This window comes from Andrographis paniculata, unplaced genomic scaffold, assembly GCF_009805555.1.
Source record: "Andrographis paniculata isolate CXL003 unplaced genomic scaffold, ASM980555v1 Contig30END, whole genome shotgun sequence".
NCBI lineage: Eukaryota > Viridiplantae > Streptophyta > Magnoliopsida > Lamiales > Acanthaceae > Andrographis > Andrographis paniculata.
Genome location: NW_026137563.1, coordinates 3,543,179 through 3,561,706, shown reverse-complemented (window position 1 = coordinate 3,561,706; position 18,528 = coordinate 3,543,179). Strand labels below are relative to the sequence as shown.

Genomic DNA, 18,528 nt, shown 5'->3' with positions numbered 1-18,528 from the left:
TGTAGGTATTAAATTATACTTTCTCCATCTACAATATTTATACTCATTTTAGTTATACACGCATTTTAACGAGTACATATAATATTATTTTCATTTCCTATTTTTTGTTTGTTTGTCCAAAAAATATACATATTTGATTGACAAATGGATTGTATATTTTTAAAAATATATTTTTTTAATCAAATCAGAATTTAAAATAAATGATAGTTTTGGTATTTTTATGAACTTTTTATTAAAGTGAAAAAAAATTAAAAATAAAAAAAAATAGTGGAATGCTGGAAAATTTCTAATATGCTTCTTAACTGCAAGTGATCCCAAAGATTTCACGGTTGACGAGTCAAAATTTCGGCTGCATTTATGGGTCAATTTATTATTATTATTGTTTAGGTGGGAATAGTTCATGTCTTAAAATGTGACGGTTTAAAATGTAATGAATATTTCAATTTTTGGTGTCACTGGGCCAGTAAGCAAATCCAGCGATTTGTTGAAGAGGGTAGTTTGGGCCAATATAGTTGGGCCCAATAGCACTTGAGTGACTTTGTAACAGAAGTTCCTACATCAATGGGGGAGGCGTATATATATATATACATACATACATAGGTTCAAACATACGTTCTGATAGGAAAGGAAAGGAAAGGAAAGGGATCTATCTATCTAGCTATCTGACGCATTTCGTCTGCCCTGCAAATTTGTAACAATTAGCTCTGCGCAGGTACGTACGTACTCCATCATATGATATGATATGATTTTAATTCTTTACGTTGATTCTGAGCTCAAGGCATATATAATCGCTTTTCTTTGATATATATGTAGTGTCCATTGATGATTTGATTGGATTGGATTGGATAAGAATATGGATACCTCAAATTCATCACTTATTTCAGATATAGATATGCATACATACATTGTGTATGATGATTGGATTGCATGCGCTTAGCATCATCATACATCATTTATCAAACAATAATAGAATAATAATAAATATGATCGATAGATCGATCCATCAATCCAGAGGTGGCTGAAGCCCTCCCGGGAATTGCAAAATCAATCAATCAATCAATCAATAATGGATCCGACAAGAGGACAAGGAGGCATCCAGATGCTGCTTGCAGCGGAGCAAGAGGCGCAGCAAATTGTCACCGCTGCTAGAAACAGTATGCACAATTAATTGATTAATTAATTAATAGTATGATTTTAGGTAATTAATTAATTCTTGCATTGCAGCCAAGATGTCGAGGTTGAGACAGGCAAAGGAGGAAGCCGAGAGGGAGGTAGCAAACTTCAGGTCCCAAATGGAGGCCGACTACCAGAAGCATATTTCCGAGGCAATTACTTATAATTAGTTAGTTCCATGGTCCATGGGGTGCTGGGGGGATGGATATATGCATGTGTATTTACTCATATTCATATTCATATAACGGTATAATAAATTATATTTATGCAGTCCTCTGGGAACTCGGATTCAACTGTGAAGAGGTTGGAGGCAGAAACTGAAGAGAAGATTAAAAGCCTAAAGGAAAAAGCCTCCAAAGAGACCTCTGAGGTTACCAAAATGCTTCTCAAGTATATACTTACTGTTAGGAATTAATGTTATGCCTTCTTCTGATGATGATCAAACCAAATAATGCATGCACGAACTAAGGAGATCAGCAAATAATAATTTGTGAAACTCAAAGGAGAGAGAGAGAGAGAGAGAGAGAGAGAGAGGGTGAGAGAGTTCTTAGTTAGCGTCGCCGGAGCATCATATATAATATATCAGAGGCTGCAGTTTACTCTTGATTTTGACATGACAAGAACATGCGTGCGTTTGAAAATCGGGAGCTACTGCTCTCTCTCCAATACATTTTGCGTGTGTAGCTGTTGAGTCAATTTAAAGTTAATATTCTTTCTTCTGTGTTAGGTTTCTTGAACAATTTTCTCATTTTGTGACTATTACAGTTTTACCATTGAACAAAGAAATATTTTCAAATTGATTGTTTGTTTTTACTCCCGATGTGAGTTATAATACTGGTTTGATTTTTTATTTTAGAACTTAAAATTTAGATGGATGGATGGTTGGTTGGTGTTAATTAGATCATAATTTAAGTCCTTCTTTCTTTTAATTTGCATCTGTGCCTGTACCCAACCATCCTAGCTGCCACTTGTGGATATCATGGTAATGTGGGACTACTTTCTATTGGACATGAAAGAAAGAGACTTTCTGCCAAAGCTGCTACTTCACTTACCAAGATTTTTTGGTTTTTACATGAGAGATCTCTAGGCATTTTTAATCATCCTTCTCAATGGAAATGATTGGTTTGGCATTGAGAATTCATGAACAATGTTGATAAGATTTTATTAAATTTTTGTTTATCATATTTTATAACCTGACAAAACTATCTCACGAATCAAGTTTGGTTTTAAAAGGAAGTAAGGGTCAGTTGAATAGAATCAAAAGACATTAGATAGTCACTGTCCTTGGATTGTTACCAGAAATTTGTTGCTGGACCTAAAATATAATTATCCTGCGGAGCGTTGAGAATTAATTGGCATAGGAGAAACAGTTAATGAGATATCTCATTCAGCTACAGACTCATTCCTATCTATATCATGATCGTGTATTATGAACACTATTATTGCCTGTATTCTTTAATGGCTATGCATGCCCCTATTTATACCTTATTTTATCTCTCTTTCGTGAAACTAATAGGAAATTATACCTTATTTTATTGACTTGCCGAAGCTTTTTTGTCAACTCCAATTTAGCTTCCCCACCTCATTTACCGCCAGTTGAGATTCCCGTGTCTATCGCCACTACGCCCCTTCACACGCAACACTGCCACTGGTGCCAGCCATATGCTTTGTTGTAGAATGGTTTAGTGCTTGCAAATTTCCATCTTCCCCTTCATTTCGGTGAAAAGAAGCAACGGTGACCTTTTTTATGGAGAAAAGAAGTAATTAATAAATAATAATACTACTAATTATCTATCACCTGCAACTCATTACGGCGTAAAAGTAATAAATAAAGATATCTTATGGAGTACTTTCTTTTTACCACCCCGGCCTCCTTTTTAATTTATTGGGTTTAAATGCTCATAAAGGGTGTGCTTTTCTCTCTATTGATTCCAAAGATATGAGCTTTAACTCGATGCACGACTCCAACACTACGATCAAGAAGAGCCCATCTTGTTTCAGGGAGAATTGAGTTGAAAAACTAAAGAATTATGCATGGACCTAGCCGCCTGAGCAACGAGGTGGGTACTTTATCTCCTCCGTCGTCACCCCGCCACCGTGGTGGCCGCGGCAGGAGCACCAGCCCTGCTGCCACTGGTAGATTAGGCGTTGGCGCGGGTAGTATTCGCAGTAGTGGTGGTAGGAGGTTGCAGCTGAAGAATGTGGTGGAAAGGTTGGGGTATCTGTTAGTTTCATCAATGTATAGAAGAAGAGCGGTACTTTTGTTTGCTCCATTGTTGTACGCCTCTGCGTTGCTTTTGTATATGGGTGCAGTGGGCTTTGATGCTGTAAATAATGGTAGTGGCAGTAGCGGTGGTGATGCCGTGGGGCCAGGTTCAGTATACCGGAGTCCTGAAGTTTTTGAGAAGCTTTGGCCTTTTATGGAAGCTGAAGGCAATCGAAGCTCCAACCTGGTAAGTTTGAGTTCCACTTCTGGTTTTTGCAGAGTCACTCACTGTTGCATTATAGCGTTGTCGGTGGGGTTTCTGGGAGTAGTTTTTTGCAATTATATCGTGCTCGGATACAGTATTCTTATTTCAAAAAATTGTAATTCTTCCCTTCTTCGCCTTTGACAAGTGCAAGATATTCCGTTGCCTCATTCTTTCTTGCATTTGGATTATTGCCTTGGCCATGGAAATTTGAATTTTGTGCAGCTGACGAATGTCTGGAGTCCGAAATCGCGGCAAGGGTGGAGACCTTGCATCACACAGACAGTTGCCAAAGCAGGTTCGTAGTGCCTTCGTCTATCAAAATCACTTTGCAGAAGTAGATTTGGAGTGATCCCGTGGACTGGTGCTTCAGCCTGCCATTGACCGTTTTAGTTAAATGAACTTCAATCTTTTATCTCCTTTGTTGGCTAGCTGTTTAAAACATAATTTGAAGTTAAGGGAAATTGTATCTTTTATTGCCCGTCTTATGCTAATCTCAATCTGTCAGCTTCTGAGTTTTGCCACTCTTCTAATACGATTTTTTTCTTGGTTCACGAAGGAGCGACAGAGCTTCCAAGGTCGAATGGCTACCTAATAATTGAAGCAAATGGTGGGTTGAACCAACAAAGATTGTCGGTATGTCTAGTCAATAAATATTGGCTTTGGAGCATCAAGCAGGCAAACTTTCCGTTATGATGATATCTTACATATTTAGTAAAATATGCCAAAATTTGCACCGATCAACTTGTCTGTCAATCTTTTTAATAGTTCTGTAAATGGGTTAAATTTTAATCTTTCTTGGCTTTTAAGCAATGGCTTTTGAATTCTGTATTATGTGCAGTAGGCTATTTTATTGCCTTTGATATCTTTGGTGAATTGTGGTGATGCATTGATGGAAAAAGATGTGATTTCATTTGCTGGTACTGATCTAGACAGTAGTTTCTATACACCCTATCCTAGAACATTGTTAGAAATCGAAACTTATGGGGCTTAATGGTTTGAAACCATGATATGCAAGTTGTGTTATGGTGCAGATATGTGATGCGGTGGCAGTAGCAGGCTTGCTGAATGCTACCCTTGTTATTCCCATATTTCATTTAAATAGTGTTTGGAAAGATTCCAGGTGAGAATGAAAATCATGAACTTTATAGGATCACCAAATAGCCTCTTGAGAAACTAACAAATATCCTTCTTGTTGATTAGCACTTAGCAGTGAGGGGGATTTTGTGTTGTTTTATAATTGGTGAGAGTGATAATATTTTGCACTTTTGGCAGCAAGTTCGGTGACATTTTTGATGAGGAATTCTTCATATATGCACTCAGAAATCATGTTAATGTGATTAGAGAACTTCCCGAAGATATTCTCCAGCAATTCGACAACAATATAAGCAACATAATAAATCTTAGAGTTAAAGCATGGTCCAGCCACACCCACTATCTTCGAAAGGTTCTACCAAGGCTGATGGAGTTGAAGTACTGAATTCTCCTGTTTTCTGTGCACACTGGCGCACACACACACACATAATTAATATTATTTTCCTCAACAAATGAGATCTTCAGCAGACGCTTGGTTAGAGTAAAATATATATGTTTGAAACTAGTATATCTTTCTAAGAAAATCCCTATATAATTTGTCTTAATGAATTTGTAACAGGGCTGTCCGCATTGCACCTTTCTCTAACCGATTGGCTCATGCAGTTCCTCCATATATCCAAGGGCTTCGGTGTCTCTGCAACTTTGAGGCACTTCGGTTTTCAGACCCCATAAGGTTGCTAGCTGCAAAAATGGTGGATAGGATGGTTAAAAATAGTTCCAAAAGCAGTGGGAAATATGTGTCTGTACACCTCCGATTTGAAGAGGTCTTTCCTCCTATTCATTTATGTGCTTTTCAATGGTTGAATGTAGTTCCTAGTTTTTTTTTTATTACATGATTTTAACCGTTGATGCTCCGCTCCCCCAATGAAGGATATGGTTGCATTTTCGTGTTGTATATATGATGGTGGTGATGAAGAAAAGCATGAGATGGATATCGTTCGAGAAAGAAGTTGGAGGGGAAAATTCCGGAAAAAAGGCAGACTAATAAGACCGGGTGCCAATCGTGTCAATGGGAAATGTCCCTTGACTCCACTCGAGGTATGTGTGTATGCATGTACGTCTTATTCAAGCGAATCATTCTTCATTAGATGAAATCAAAGATACACATGAATTCCTTTCCTACTTGCACATACTTTAAATCCAAATTATGATGGATAATCCTCCTGAAACAGTTATCTTAATGACTAGTTATTGCCAATGGCTATTTTGAAATAATCAAGGGGGCAAGGCTGTAAAGGGATTAGCTCAGCTCTTAAGGGTCTGAAAGTTGTAGTAGTAGTATTGTGGTGAATTAAAGCTCGGCTTTCTGCTATGTTCATCTCTTGTGGTTGCTTCGAAACTCACCTTTTGATTTAATGAAATTTGATAGGTTTGACATACATAATCTGCAGGTCGGAATGATGCTTAGGGGCATGGGATTTGATAACAACACCTCTCTATATGTTGCTGCCGGAAAAATCTACAAAGTAGAGAAGCATATTGCTCCCTTAAAACAGATGTTTCCTCGTCTAGAAACTAAGGAAACACTCGCCTCCCACGAAGAACTTGCTCCATTCACAGTTAGTGCTCTCAATCTCAGCAGCAAATCATGTATGTATGTTATGTAACATTGACATTAACATTGCTCTGCTCAGGGCCATTCGTCAAGATTGGCAGCTTTGGACTACACATTTTGCCTCCACAGCGAAGTATTTGTGACGACGCAGGGTGGCAATTTTCCCCATTTCTTGGTGGGTCACCGACGGTATTTGAACGGAGGACACGCCAAAACAATAAAACCTGACAAGAGGAAGCTGGCTCAAATATTGGATAAGCCAAATATGAGGTGGCAAGACTTTAAACGGCAAATGCAGGAAATGCTTCATCACAGTGATCTAAAGGGGTTGGAGGTGAGAAAGGCGAGCAGTAGCACTAGCAGCAGCAGCAGCTCCCTCTACATGCACCCCATGCCCGACTGCATGTGTAGAAGAAAATCTGAATCCGAATACACTACTACTGGTAGTAACAGTAACAGGACAATATTATTATCATTATTATAACTAATAGATACATTACCATCCCCATCAATCTGCAAGCCAGCCCTTATTTATTATAGGGCCAAGGCCAACTTGTTGTATTGTTGTATACATGTAGAACTTTGACACGGTGTCAGCAGCAGCAGCAGTTCTGCCCTGCTCTCTTAAAAAAAAAAAAAAAAGAAGGATATCCAGTTTTGCCTTCCCCTGTTTATGGAAGTTGTGACCACCTTATTGTATGCACCAAAGAGAAGATTGAATGAATTGTTGCCACCCTGGCAGATTAATCCCAACCCAAACCCATATGGATGGCACTCCAATCAACTCTATCTCTGTGGCCCATCATCTGATCATACACCAACAGTTAGTAAGTAGTGTATGTGTGTGGATAACTCTACCAACGTAGACGTTTGTATGTATGTATGTATATACATGAAAGACTATAATATATATATGAGAGAGAGAGAGAGAGAGAGGGAGAGACCCCACGCACAGAGGAGAGAGACGGAGAGAGAGAGCAGAAGGCCAACTGATCTCTTAAAAGTGTGTACCTACCTACCAAACCCAACCCCACCCACCAATTAAAGTACCTGTCTTCTCCACTCAACTTGGTCAAATCCTTCCATCTTCTCTTTCGGTTTGTTACAAAACCTTCCAAACCACTGCTGCCCAGCCTCGCCACTTCTTATATTATTTCTATCTGGCCCCCATCTTCTCACCATATCTCTCCATATATATATGCATAAGCCTATCCTTTCTCTTTCGTTTCTATCTTGATCATCTTATTCAATACAGGAAAATAAAGAAAACAAGTAAAAAGGAAACAAAGGCCACTACTGGGTGCTTGGTTTTGCTGTTGAACATATCAACGCCTATACTGCCATAGAGTTTTAAAAAGGGGATTGGAATTCGGAACCATGGGAAGGTCCCCTTGCTGTGAAAAAGCTCACACCAACAAAGGCGCTTGGACAAAGGAAGAAGACCAGCGTCTCATCAGTTACATCCGCGCTCATGGCGAAGGCTGTTGGCGTTCCCTTCCCAAAGCTGCAGGTACGTTCTTTCTCTGCTTCAGATTTACCAGAAATCACTTTTACTTTTACTTGATTATTTCTCGATTTTTATGAATTTTCATTTATGTATTGTTAGGTTTGCTTAGGTGTGGCAAGAGCTGCAGATTGAGGTGGATAAACTACTTGAGACCTGACCTCAAGAGAGGCAATTTCACTGAAGAAGAAGATGAGATCATTATCAAACTTCACAGCCTGCTTGGAAATAAGTAATGCTCTTTTCTCATACTTGGAACTTTTCTCCCTTCTTGTATCTTTTTAGAGGGGCGATGGATTGATGCAAGAATAGCAGCTATATGTATGTATGTATGTGTAAGTATACATGAGCATGACTGCAAGACCAAATTATTAGCTGTGTTAGGGACAAGACTATTTGTTGTTTCTCACTGTTTTAAGGAGACACCTAGAAAGAAACCTGTTTTATCCCTTCCCTTTTTTCTTCCATGGATGTCATGTCTCTGCAACTGCAAGTAGCAGTAGTAAACATCGAACAAGTCTTAGCTTTGATTCAACTTTATGAGGTAGTTGTTGGTTAACAGCAAGGTTTTTCTAATAAGTAATATCCCAATTTGGATTTCTGTGTAGGTGGTCTCTGATTGCTGGAAGACTCCCCGGAAGAACAGATAACGAGATAAAAAATTACTGGAACACACACATTAAACGCAAGCTTATTAGCCGCGGCATTGACCCTCAAACGCACCGCCCTCTCAATCCCGCCGCCGCCGCAGCTCCTCTTCCGGCGAAGACCTGCCTGGACTTGAGACGCTCAACGCCGCCGCAAGCCACCACATCAATGAATGAGGCGACAAACATTAACATTCGCAGTCCGGCGAGGGATAACTCGTCATCAGGTGATAATACCAAATGCAGCAGCACCACAACAGAGGAGTCCCGACCGGAGATGGCAAACGATCCTAGTTTCGCTCTCGATTTAGAGTTGTCGCTGGGGCTGCCTTCTCTTTCCAAGTATAAAAAAAGTTGCTCCTTTAATTCATCCGTCGAGTCGAAGCCCTTGTTCGACTTATTGAGGCCGGCGGCGGAACCGCCGATTCCGGAGGCCACGCAGGCCATGTGCTTACGGGGGCAGTTGGGCTTTCAAGGGTCGGTCGTGTAGCAGTTGTCTGACTGCCTGCCTTTTGCCAATATTATAACGGCGGCTTATACATATACATCTATATATATATATATATATATTTTACTTACTGTGTCATTTTTAGGATTCATTTACGTCTTGATTAATGTTTTGTTTATTTTTATTGTAATTACTTTTATATAATTTGATTGTGATTAGCTAATTATTTCATCTAATCTTTTATAACAAATAACTATATTAAAATAATAAAATGCATATTTCAAGTGCGCTGTATCATCGAAAGTATGAATAAATAAATAAATAAATATTCCCCACCCCACATATAGCATGAAGTTAGAGGCTTAAAGCATATGCAATGGACGAATTTTAAATTAAATGGCTTCTCTCTAGTCTTAAGGCCATAGCATCTAAGAGAGAGAAATATAAATTAAAAATCTCTATTCATATTTGAGGCTGCTTTTTTTTATTAAGAAGCAACCATTAATTATATATATATATAGAGAGAGAGAGAGAGAGAGAGAGAGGATACGCTCTCGTGTCCGCCATGTGTAAATTCTCCTGAAATCAGGGTACTCACTCGTATACACATAATTTATTTAGAGAATCAGATCACATGTGGATGTGGTGGGTGGAAATGGAAATACAATTTCAAAAGGACACTACCTCTTGACCAGAAAAAATTACCTGAATTATGATGCAGTAGTAGTAAGTATTTATTATTCAATTATGCAAAAGTCAACGGGAGATTTAAATTTCAAGTAAATATCAATAATCGATGATGCATACTCCTACGCATAACTAACTGTTTAGTAGTATGTGACAATATGAGAATAACACATACACTCACGCACGCACGCTTCTTCGTTATTATGTTGTTTCTTCTCGACTTAATAATAATAATTATTAGTCTGTAGTCCTAGCTATTTGTTTGGCTGGCCAGGCTCAAATGATTTGATTCTGCTCAATTATGTTTTGTAGCTATTGATTGTGGAAATTCAATACATATACCAAAATGGTCAGTAAATTAAATAGGATGAGATGAGCGTCGTCAACATATATATATATATATATATCATGATCAGTAGTTTATGTTGCTAGGTAGATCTTCTCAAGTCTAAGATTAACAACAAGCTTGGTCCAAAGTGGAATGCAACAATTAATATGCATGTCTGTCTAGCTATATTCATTAGTCATTACTGACCACCACCCTTAATTAATTTATATAATACACTCCAGCTTAGTGTATAGTATACAGATATACACACACACACGTGTAAACAAACAAGCAAACACGAGTCATCTTGTTTTTCATGAGTGATTGATGATTAGTAGTAATGATTTTTAATAGTGTAATTAAGTCATTGGAATAGTTTTTATATGGGCACAACAAGCATCAAATCTTTGCTGTAGTCACGAAAATCTCACACACACATATATATATATATTATGGCACTGCCACTGGGACTGGCACCTTTCGACCCACCAAAATCTAATCCTAAGGAATTTAATTTGTTAGAACGAAATTCTTGTCTTTTGACTTTCAAAGCCCATACCATACCATGAGGAGGCTGAATTAGAGAATTTGAGTGGATTAGGGGCAGAGTTGTCTAAAATCAAAGTAATTAATAAATTCCTTTTATGTACATAAAAGAGCCTTGTTTGGTCAAACTAACTTTCCTAGCTCAATAAATTTTTCATGTTGTTTTTTGAGCTAGCTAAGTCATTTCTATGATTAGTGGGTCGAACCTGCAGCCGTTGAATCAAGTACAAATCTGAAATCTTAACAAGCTTTTAACTTAAATAATAACCTTAATAGTGTTCGATCTTGCATTCTAAAAGAGTATATATAGCAGCAGTGACATGATGATGATGATGATAATAATAATAATAATAATAATATTTGGAATCTGGTTCTATAGCGAGCCTACAGATAGATAGATAGATAGATAGATAGATAGAATGCGTTAAGTTGCACAGAGATGAGATGAGATGATAAAAATTGCATATTCCTCTCCATCCCATCCCACCCTTGAATTGTATGTATACTATTGTTAGCCAATGCAAATTCAATCTTCAATACTTTTATAATTAAGAGATGCATGTGGCGTGTTTGGACGGTAGGTAAACGAATCTTTAAAAAAAATACTAATAATTAAGGATTTATGATAATAATACTAATAATCATATGCAATGGAGTGTATTGTAGTGTATATATCTTTCTGAGAGCGAGCGAGAGAGAGAGAGAGAGATCAGGGATGATAAGGCTAGGAGGAGGAGGAGGAGGAGGAAATAAAAATGAAAAAGGACTGTGGTTAGTTAAAGGTTGGTGGAGTGATGGAAGGTTGATGATATTATATACATACAGGTAAATACTATAAGAAATGAAGTTAAGTTGGATCGAGATCATCCTCATCATGTGCACCCACCCAGCTACGCATTCCCAACCCTAGTCTAGTCTAATCTAATCAAAGTGTGTATATAGCTTGTTAGAATCCTACAAAAGAATTTTAGGCCAGCCAAACATTGCCTGTTTCTCAAGCATAATAATCCACCCCACCCCACTCCTTCTTCAATAATCAATCAATCAATCAGTCAGTCAGTCAAACAATGACTTGTTTATTAATTGAAATCTTCCATACATACAAACAGCAAACATCTCATCCTCTCTCTCTCTCTCTCTCTCTCTCTCAGACAGTCAGACTGTGTGTGTTATGTAATATGTGTTCGTTCATACTTATTGCTCTATTAATCATTTTCTCATCTTTAATTAATTCTATCCATCATGTGCCAATTATGTTATTGTCTTTACACCCCACCCCTTTCTCTCCCCCAATAATTTTCCTTTACCTCCTTTAACTAACTAACTAAATAAATAAATGCTTTTAGTTAGATAGATGTATGTTATTGTCATGTTGATTAGAGGTGAACAAGTGATCGAGGCAGGCATCTTGAATTGTATATATGGATATGGATTTGGATAGGATAGGATAGCGTTTTAAGTTATGTTATAGGGTAGCAATTAAGTAGCAAGCTAGCTAGGTGGGCTGGGAGAAATTCGATTGATTTCTTTTGATTTGGATAATGTTTATTTGTAAATGTATAATATATATATATATATATATGATTCCTCCTAATTAATTAAGCTCTCTCTCGTCTTCCTAGTCGTATCCACATGGCATTTCCTGCTTTTCTCTAACTGTAAGCAACCACTTCCACTTGTAAGTCACCAACAGGTCAGGTCAGGTCAGATCAGATCAGATTAGATCGATTGCATCTCATCTCATCTCATCTCATCTTCTAAATTATACTACTACTACTACTACTACTACTAATATATCTTGAATTTCATAATATTGAATGAATCTCGTCTTTCTTTCTTTTTTTTTTTTTTTCTTCCAGAATAATACTGTACAAGTACAATAAAGCCAAAGCCCCTCAAGTATTGCAAGTTGGTAGCTATTAATTAATGTTGTGCACTTCATTATGCAACTAATATATTACTATTATTTATGCGATTCTCTTTCCCACCAAAATGCACATGCTCGTGCTCGTGCTCGCAGAGGAGGATCATATAATAAATACGTTATGATTTGGAAAGAGTATTGCAATTTTATACGAGAGAGAGAGAGAGAGTATTTACTATTTAAATTAATCATTTAAAAACTGACTCGGATGGATAGATACTATACATACATACAATCCTCGCCTCGCCTTGACTTAGTGATATACATCATACATGTATAATGAATGTTTATCTATCTATATAAAGGGGGGTCCCGGAAAAGGGGGTGGTGGTTGGAGGTTGGTGATTGGTCACGCCACCTCATTAATTTCTTTACCTACTTGTAACGTCTATTATATTATATATAGGAAATTTCAAGAATGATTGGTACGTACGGTTACATAATATACTCGTTGGATTCAAAGTTATTGTGGAATTGCTTATTTAATTTACAGAAGAAATTATAATAAAAATAAATAAATAAAATATAAAAAAAAGTAATTCTTCTAGAAGGGCCGTGTAAGAACCCATCCATGTTACTTGTACCTAAGAGTTTGGCACTTTTTATTATTAGTATTTATTAACTTAACAACCGATGGATGGATGGATGGATGGATGGATGGATCATCAGCTCACCCACTCAAACCCTTAATTAATTACACCCACACATATGCATAATGCTAAACCTGTCCCTCACTTGAACCTAATGTCACATGGAACTTGTTTATAGCTAGCTACCCATTGTTTTCAAAACATGAATTTATATATATATATATATGCATACATATTGTTGTGTTATGAAGTAAATATATTATTATAAGCCCTAAATTAATAAATGGTGGAAGCCCAATTAGTTCGTGCGCTGTGCTGTGTTGTGTTAAGGAATTCTTTATACATTGAGTAATGTTCCTCTGTACTTGAGGTGACATTTTCACTCAAATATCTTTGACTAATTCAGCAAAACATATAGAATGATACAAACGTGCATCAATATTATAGTCGTTGAGCAAGAGAAAACTAATGTGTAGATTTTCGAGAATGGATCTATTAAATTGGGTTAAGGATTGATACAGAGTCTAATGAGCCTATTAACAATAGTAGGACAGTAAAAAGGAAGTTCAAGAATAAGTTCGATATTAAGGAAAAAGTTTCCTCGGAAGATAACTGAAGTATAAGGTCAGGCACGGAGATCAGATCTGATAAGGTCGGGGCACTGAGGTCGGACATAAAATGGTCAGGCACGGAGATCAGACCTGATAAGGTCGGACACTGAGGTTGGACATGATCAGGTCGGGCTCGGAGGTCGGACCTGATAAGGTCGGGCGCGAAGGTTGGATAAGATAAGATCAGGCACGGAGGTCGGACATGTGCAGGTCGGCGGAAAGCAGTTTTTGGACAGTTGAGGGAAGTTACAACTGACGAGCGGATATGAAGGGTTGTGACGGTTGACACGGGTTTTAAATAGGTCTGTTCATGATCTAAAGAAACCATCTTCAATCGACATCAAATTCAAAGAATTGCTTGGGGATCACCGTTTTATTTTTCAGTCTGTAGTTTCTATTTTTCCTAGTTTATCTATATATCGTACTGTCTAGAGATTCCTAATCTCAAACATTTATTTTTTCGAATTTTACTTTTTATTGTTAAAAAATTACATCAACAATAATTATAAAAATTATTTATGGGAGCAGGGGAGGAGGAATATTGTCAAACACAAGAATAATAATAATAATTAGCAAAGGGCCTTTGTAGGCCGAATTTCAGCCCAGCTCACAAAATCAGCCCAAACCTATCTTCTATCAAGAAATTGTTTATCATCATGTTGGAGTGAGAGAGACATGGGTTCCTGAGGCGGCCAGTTTTGGGATTGGGATCCTGCCAGTTCCAATCCGATCTCATGGAATTAATTGTTGTGCTCAGGCCCTGGCCTTCAGTCTCCTCCAGTTGCAGCTCAGCTGGGCTGGGAGAGAGCTTACTATCATTCATCTATATGCTTTATTAGTTTAATTGTTCTTCCTCAGAGTTAGATCCTTAGCTTGTCAGCCGGCCAGGCCTTACATATTATAAAGAATACTCTACTGTACTAGTAATAATCTGCCTTACATATTGCTGTCATACATAAGGATTTACCCTGTGGAACGAACGAACGAATGAATAGAGTGGAAAGTGAACAAGATTACTGCCACAATGTGTACATATTAATACTGTTTCGATTGCGTTGTGTGTGTGTGGGACTGGACTGGTCGCCTCGTCTGGGAAGGGATTTTCTTTCCATACAATACAATACAAATATACTACAATACACATAACCCAAAAGAGCATATACAAGTATAACTAACTAAAGACAGCAGCAGCAGCAGTCAAGCCTCCAACCCTAAAAGACGTTGTATAGTTGTGGCCCTACCCTAGCTCGCTCATTCTCTCGACTCCCCAAAAACCCTTCATTCTCAAAAACCTTCCCTCTTCATTTCCCGCGGCCGTATTCTCCACTGCTCCTCTCTCTCTCTCTGCGTTATCTCATACTCAATACTACAAACCAACTACATACAATACCCTCCTCCCCTCCCCTGTTCTTCCTGTATCTCAAGTTCTATTATACGAACCGTGGGTTGTAAGATGCGCCCTAGTCACTATGCACAAGTTGGTGATGTTGGGATGCCCTCCTGCCTCCACCCCATCTATTTTAATCCTTAATCATTCTTCTCTTCCATCTCTCTCCAACGCTGCCCTTCCCTCTCTTCGTTCTTGCAACGGCGCACCAATTGTTCAAAAAAACATGTCTCTATCTCATGCCGTCTTCCGCATGCCTCACTCTCTTCACCATCCAGGGAACCACTTCACCGCAGCTGCTGCTAACGCCCTCCGGCTAGGGAAAATGGCCCCCGGCAGTTTCTCCACTGATAGCGTTGCCACTGGCCGTGTAGTGCCTTTTCGGGCTTGGATAGTTCGCAAGCAGCGTAATTTGGGTGCTTCTTCTTGGGCACCTTACAGAACCTGGTTTTGTACACATGTCGGAGTTGCGGACACGGGTGGTGATGAGTCGTTGTTAGGGGCGGAGGATGAAGCGGAAAATGTAAAAGCGAAGGTGCAGCGGAGGCAGAGGAGTAGTGAATCATCGACGGTAGTGCGGAGTCCGGATTTGTTGACAATACCTGGAGTGGGGCCTAGGAATTTGAGGAAGCTGGTAGAGAAAGGCTTTGAGGGTGTAGCACAGCTCAAACAACTCTATAAGGACAAGGTATGTAAACTGACATTTCATTAGTGTGCCCAATTGTTTACTTGGAATTTTGAAGTGGTGCCTATAAAGTGGTGTTTCAGTGTGCCCTCGTAGTTTCTCACTGAAAGTTTGGCAAAAGTTGGATTAAATATCTTTAGTTCATTGCTGGATTTTGGGTTTTATATGCATACTGAATAAGGTGTTCTGGAAGTTTGACACAAGTACGTCTACATAGGACATTACAGTGTAGCTTACTTTCTATCGTTTAAGTTGGCAGCTTGGACTTCCCCATAAATTGGACACTAGTTTGTTTTCTAAGCTAGTCAATCCTTAGCAGGCATTGTTGTCATGTGGATTTGCTGAACTGAATTCTTGAAAATGTATATTTAATCAAAATTTGTTCTATCTTAAGTTGCCATCCATTTGGATTGCTAGCTAGATGCACTGTCGTCAGTTCAGTTGGAGCCATTCAAACAGATCAATTCGAGTATGGCATTGTTTTGGCCATGATGGAAGATAAATATATTTTATTCACGTTATTCATTGACCTCACTTATGCAAGTTCTGCATTTTCTGTTTTTTATTATAGTTAACTAGAGATATGTCTGTGTTTTGCTCTAAACCCATGCAATGGTGCTGTAGTTTCTCGGACAATCTAGTCAGAAGATGGTGGAGTTTCTACAGAGTTCAGTAGGAATCATACATAAAAATCACGCTGAGAGCATAACTACATATATCAAGGAGAGTGTGGATGAAGAGCTGGAGCAACATGGCCCGAAGACTGCTAATAAGAAACGGATCACTCTTTGTGTTGAAGGAAATATTAGTGTAGGAAAAACCACATTTTTGCGAAGAATAGCTAATGAAACACTTGAGCTTAGAGATCTTGTGGAGATAGTTCCTGAACCCATTGACAAGTGGCAGAATGTTGGTCCAGATCACTTTAACATATTAGATGCATTCTATGCTGAGCCTGAGAGATATGCATATACCTTCCAAAATTACGTCTTTGTTACTAGAGTTATGCAGGAGAGGGAGTCTTCTGGCGGCATCAAGCCTCTCAGGTTGATGGAAAGGAGTATTTTCAGCGATAGGATGGTAAATTTTCTTCTTTTAAATTTTGACATAAGCTTGTATCATCTCTTGACTGTAATTAACCATTTTTCCACCATAACTTATTTACTATACCATATGCTTCTGAGGTATCTATCCATATCCCACCTCTTTCACAAAGTCAGTGGTTTAGGCAACACATTTGGCAGTTGCAATATATATATATATATATATATATATATTCATGTTTTTCAAATGGTTTGAACCTGTGGTGCACATCTAGGGAAAAGTGGCCTGCTTGTAAATCCTACTTTGTAAGCTGTTGGATTAAAAATCTAGGCTTCTGTGTGTGTCTGTATGTGTATAAAAGAGGGGTGCATTTTATCTTTTGTGATTCATTTTTGTGTTTGTTACACTACATAAAGGTGTTTGTGAGAGCTGTTCATGAGGCTAAGTGGATGAATGAGATGGAGATCAGCATCTACGACTCGTGGTTTGATCCGGTTGTTTCAAGTTTGCCTGGTCTTATTCCAGATGGGTTTATCTACCTTAGAGCTAGCCCTGATACTTGCCACAAGCGTATGATGTTGCGTAAGCGAGCAGAGGAGGGTGGAGTCACTCTTGATTATCTCCAAGGCTTGCATGAAAAACATGAAAGCTGGCTTTTTCCCTTCCAAAGCGGGAATCATGGAGTGCTGTCCATGAGCAAGCTACCCTTAGACATTGACTGGTCTTTACATCCCAATATAAGGGATCGTGTATTTTATCTGGATGGTGATCATATGCACTCAAGCATTCGAAAGGTGCCCTGCTCTTTCTATACAATCAGAGATCATCATCCCATTGTTTTTCTACTGATTTTCAATTTTACACTGCTCAGGTTCCTGCTTTGGTCCTCGACTGTGAGCCTGACATTGATTTCACCAGGGACATTGAGGCCAAGCGAGAGTAAGTTACCTGATAATAGATGTGTCCAAGAATGTGTATGATAGTAATGGGTATTTGTTTGCTCTCAGTTATACATTGGAATAACCTCACATTTTATTGCGCTACTGTAATGTAACTGTGTTTGGGGAAATTTATGGTGCATTCTTGCATAATGTGCAGGTATGCTCGCCAAGTGGCAGAGTTCTTCGAATTTGTGAAGAGCAAGAAGGAAATTTCTAGTTTGAATGGTGGAGATGAGAATGGTGCAAAGAGTAATCAGGGGCAGATGTTGCAACTACCACATCATGGGAATTTATGGATGCCTGGCACAAAGGCATTCCCAGATTCATTCATCACTCGAGTCGGTGGATTCTAGACAGACCGAGTCTTTTTTAATGCCACACTAGCTAGCTATTGGTATTCCCATCCTTGGCTTTGCATTGATGTGCTATGTCCATATGTTGAAATAGGGTTAGCATTCTTTTCTATCTTGCATTATCCCCTACCACTTTTAATCTCTATATGTAGAATTGAGTGTAGTTAGTTAGTTGTGTGTGCATGCTCTTTGCCCATGGGAGGTGATCCATCTCCATCCTTAAACTATGGTGACCCGGCAGCCAAGTTTTCTGTATCAGTGTGTGGCTGTCATGTTATGTTATCCTAGTAAAAGATATTTCTGGTGAAATGATAAACTCACTCGTAAGAAACAGGTCATATTGTTTATATTAGCATCTGATCTCCCTGCAAAACCATCCATTTCCTATTTATTCATTTGAATTAAAATCGTAACGGCACATACTCTGTTTCACACACTCTCATACACGGTTAGATAACTGATAAGCCATGGTTCTGAATTCTGATGGGCCGGCCGCATTTCAGTTTCGTTAAGTAGATGTACACTGATTGGGCCGATCGCCC

General features: G+C 38.5%; 4 protein-coding genes across 6 annotated transcripts; all 4 read left to right on the top strand.

Annotated features, from left to right (window-relative positions):
- Positions 1–617: 617 nt before the first annotated feature.
- LOC127246844 (V-type proton ATPase subunit G-like) lies at positions 618–1,875 on the top strand. 2 transcript variants are annotated; one of them, XM_051268444.1, is made up of 4 exons: positions 618–712; positions 995–1,154; positions 1,225–1,325; positions 1,445–1,875. In XM_051268444.1, exons 2-4 carry the CDS (start codon positions 1,067–1,069, stop codon positions 1,586–1,588), a joined length of 333 nt encoding a protein of 110 aa, XP_051124401.1. In that variant the 5' UTR covers positions 618–712; positions 995–1,066; the 3' UTR covers positions 1,589–1,875. The 2 variants fall into 2 exon arrangements, with proteins under 2 accessions (XP_051124401.1, XP_051124402.1); XM_051268445.1 differs by having other exon boundaries at positions 622–712; positions 1,013–1,154.
- An 822-nt stretch (positions 1,876–2,697) lies between these two features.
- On the top strand, positions 2,698–7,678 carry LOC127246406 (O-fucosyltransferase 9-like). Of its 2 annotated transcripts, XM_051267752.1 has the most exons (9): positions 2,698–3,626; positions 3,867–3,939; positions 4,201–4,277; positions 4,676–4,764; positions 4,917–5,114; positions 5,296–5,500; positions 5,607–5,774; positions 6,128–6,295; positions 6,371–7,678. In XM_051267752.1, the coding sequence occupies exons 1-9, from the start codon at positions 3,204–3,206 to the stop codon at positions 6,773–6,775; spliced, it is 1,806 nt and encodes a 601-aa protein (XP_051123709.1). In that variant the 5' UTR covers positions 2,698–3,203; the 3' UTR covers positions 6,776–7,678. The 2 variants fall into 2 exon arrangements, with proteins under 2 accessions (XP_051123709.1, XP_051123710.1); XM_051267753.1 differs by lacking the exon at positions 4,917–5,114 and having other exon boundaries at positions 2,700–3,626.
- Positions 7,660–9,126, top strand: LOC127246407 (myb-related protein 330-like). Its single transcript, XM_051267754.1, has 3 exons — positions 7,660–7,801; positions 7,898–8,027; positions 8,404–9,126. Exons 1-3 carry the CDS (start codon positions 7,669–7,671, stop codon positions 8,930–8,932), a joined length of 792 nt encoding a protein of 263 aa, XP_051123711.1. The 5' UTR covers positions 7,660–7,668; the 3' UTR covers positions 8,933–9,126.
- A 5,636-nt stretch (positions 9,127–14,762) lies between these two features.
- Positions 14,763–18,338, top strand: LOC127246459 (uncharacterized). The gene is made up of 5 exons (XM_051267872.1): positions 14,763–15,651; positions 16,273–16,728; positions 17,109–17,486; positions 17,564–17,631; positions 17,791–18,338. Exons 1-5 carry the CDS (start codon positions 15,046–15,048, stop codon positions 17,984–17,986), a joined length of 1,704 nt encoding a protein of 567 aa, XP_051123829.1. The 5' UTR covers positions 14,763–15,045; the 3' UTR covers positions 17,987–18,338.
- Positions 18,339–18,528: the final 190 nt, after the last annotated feature.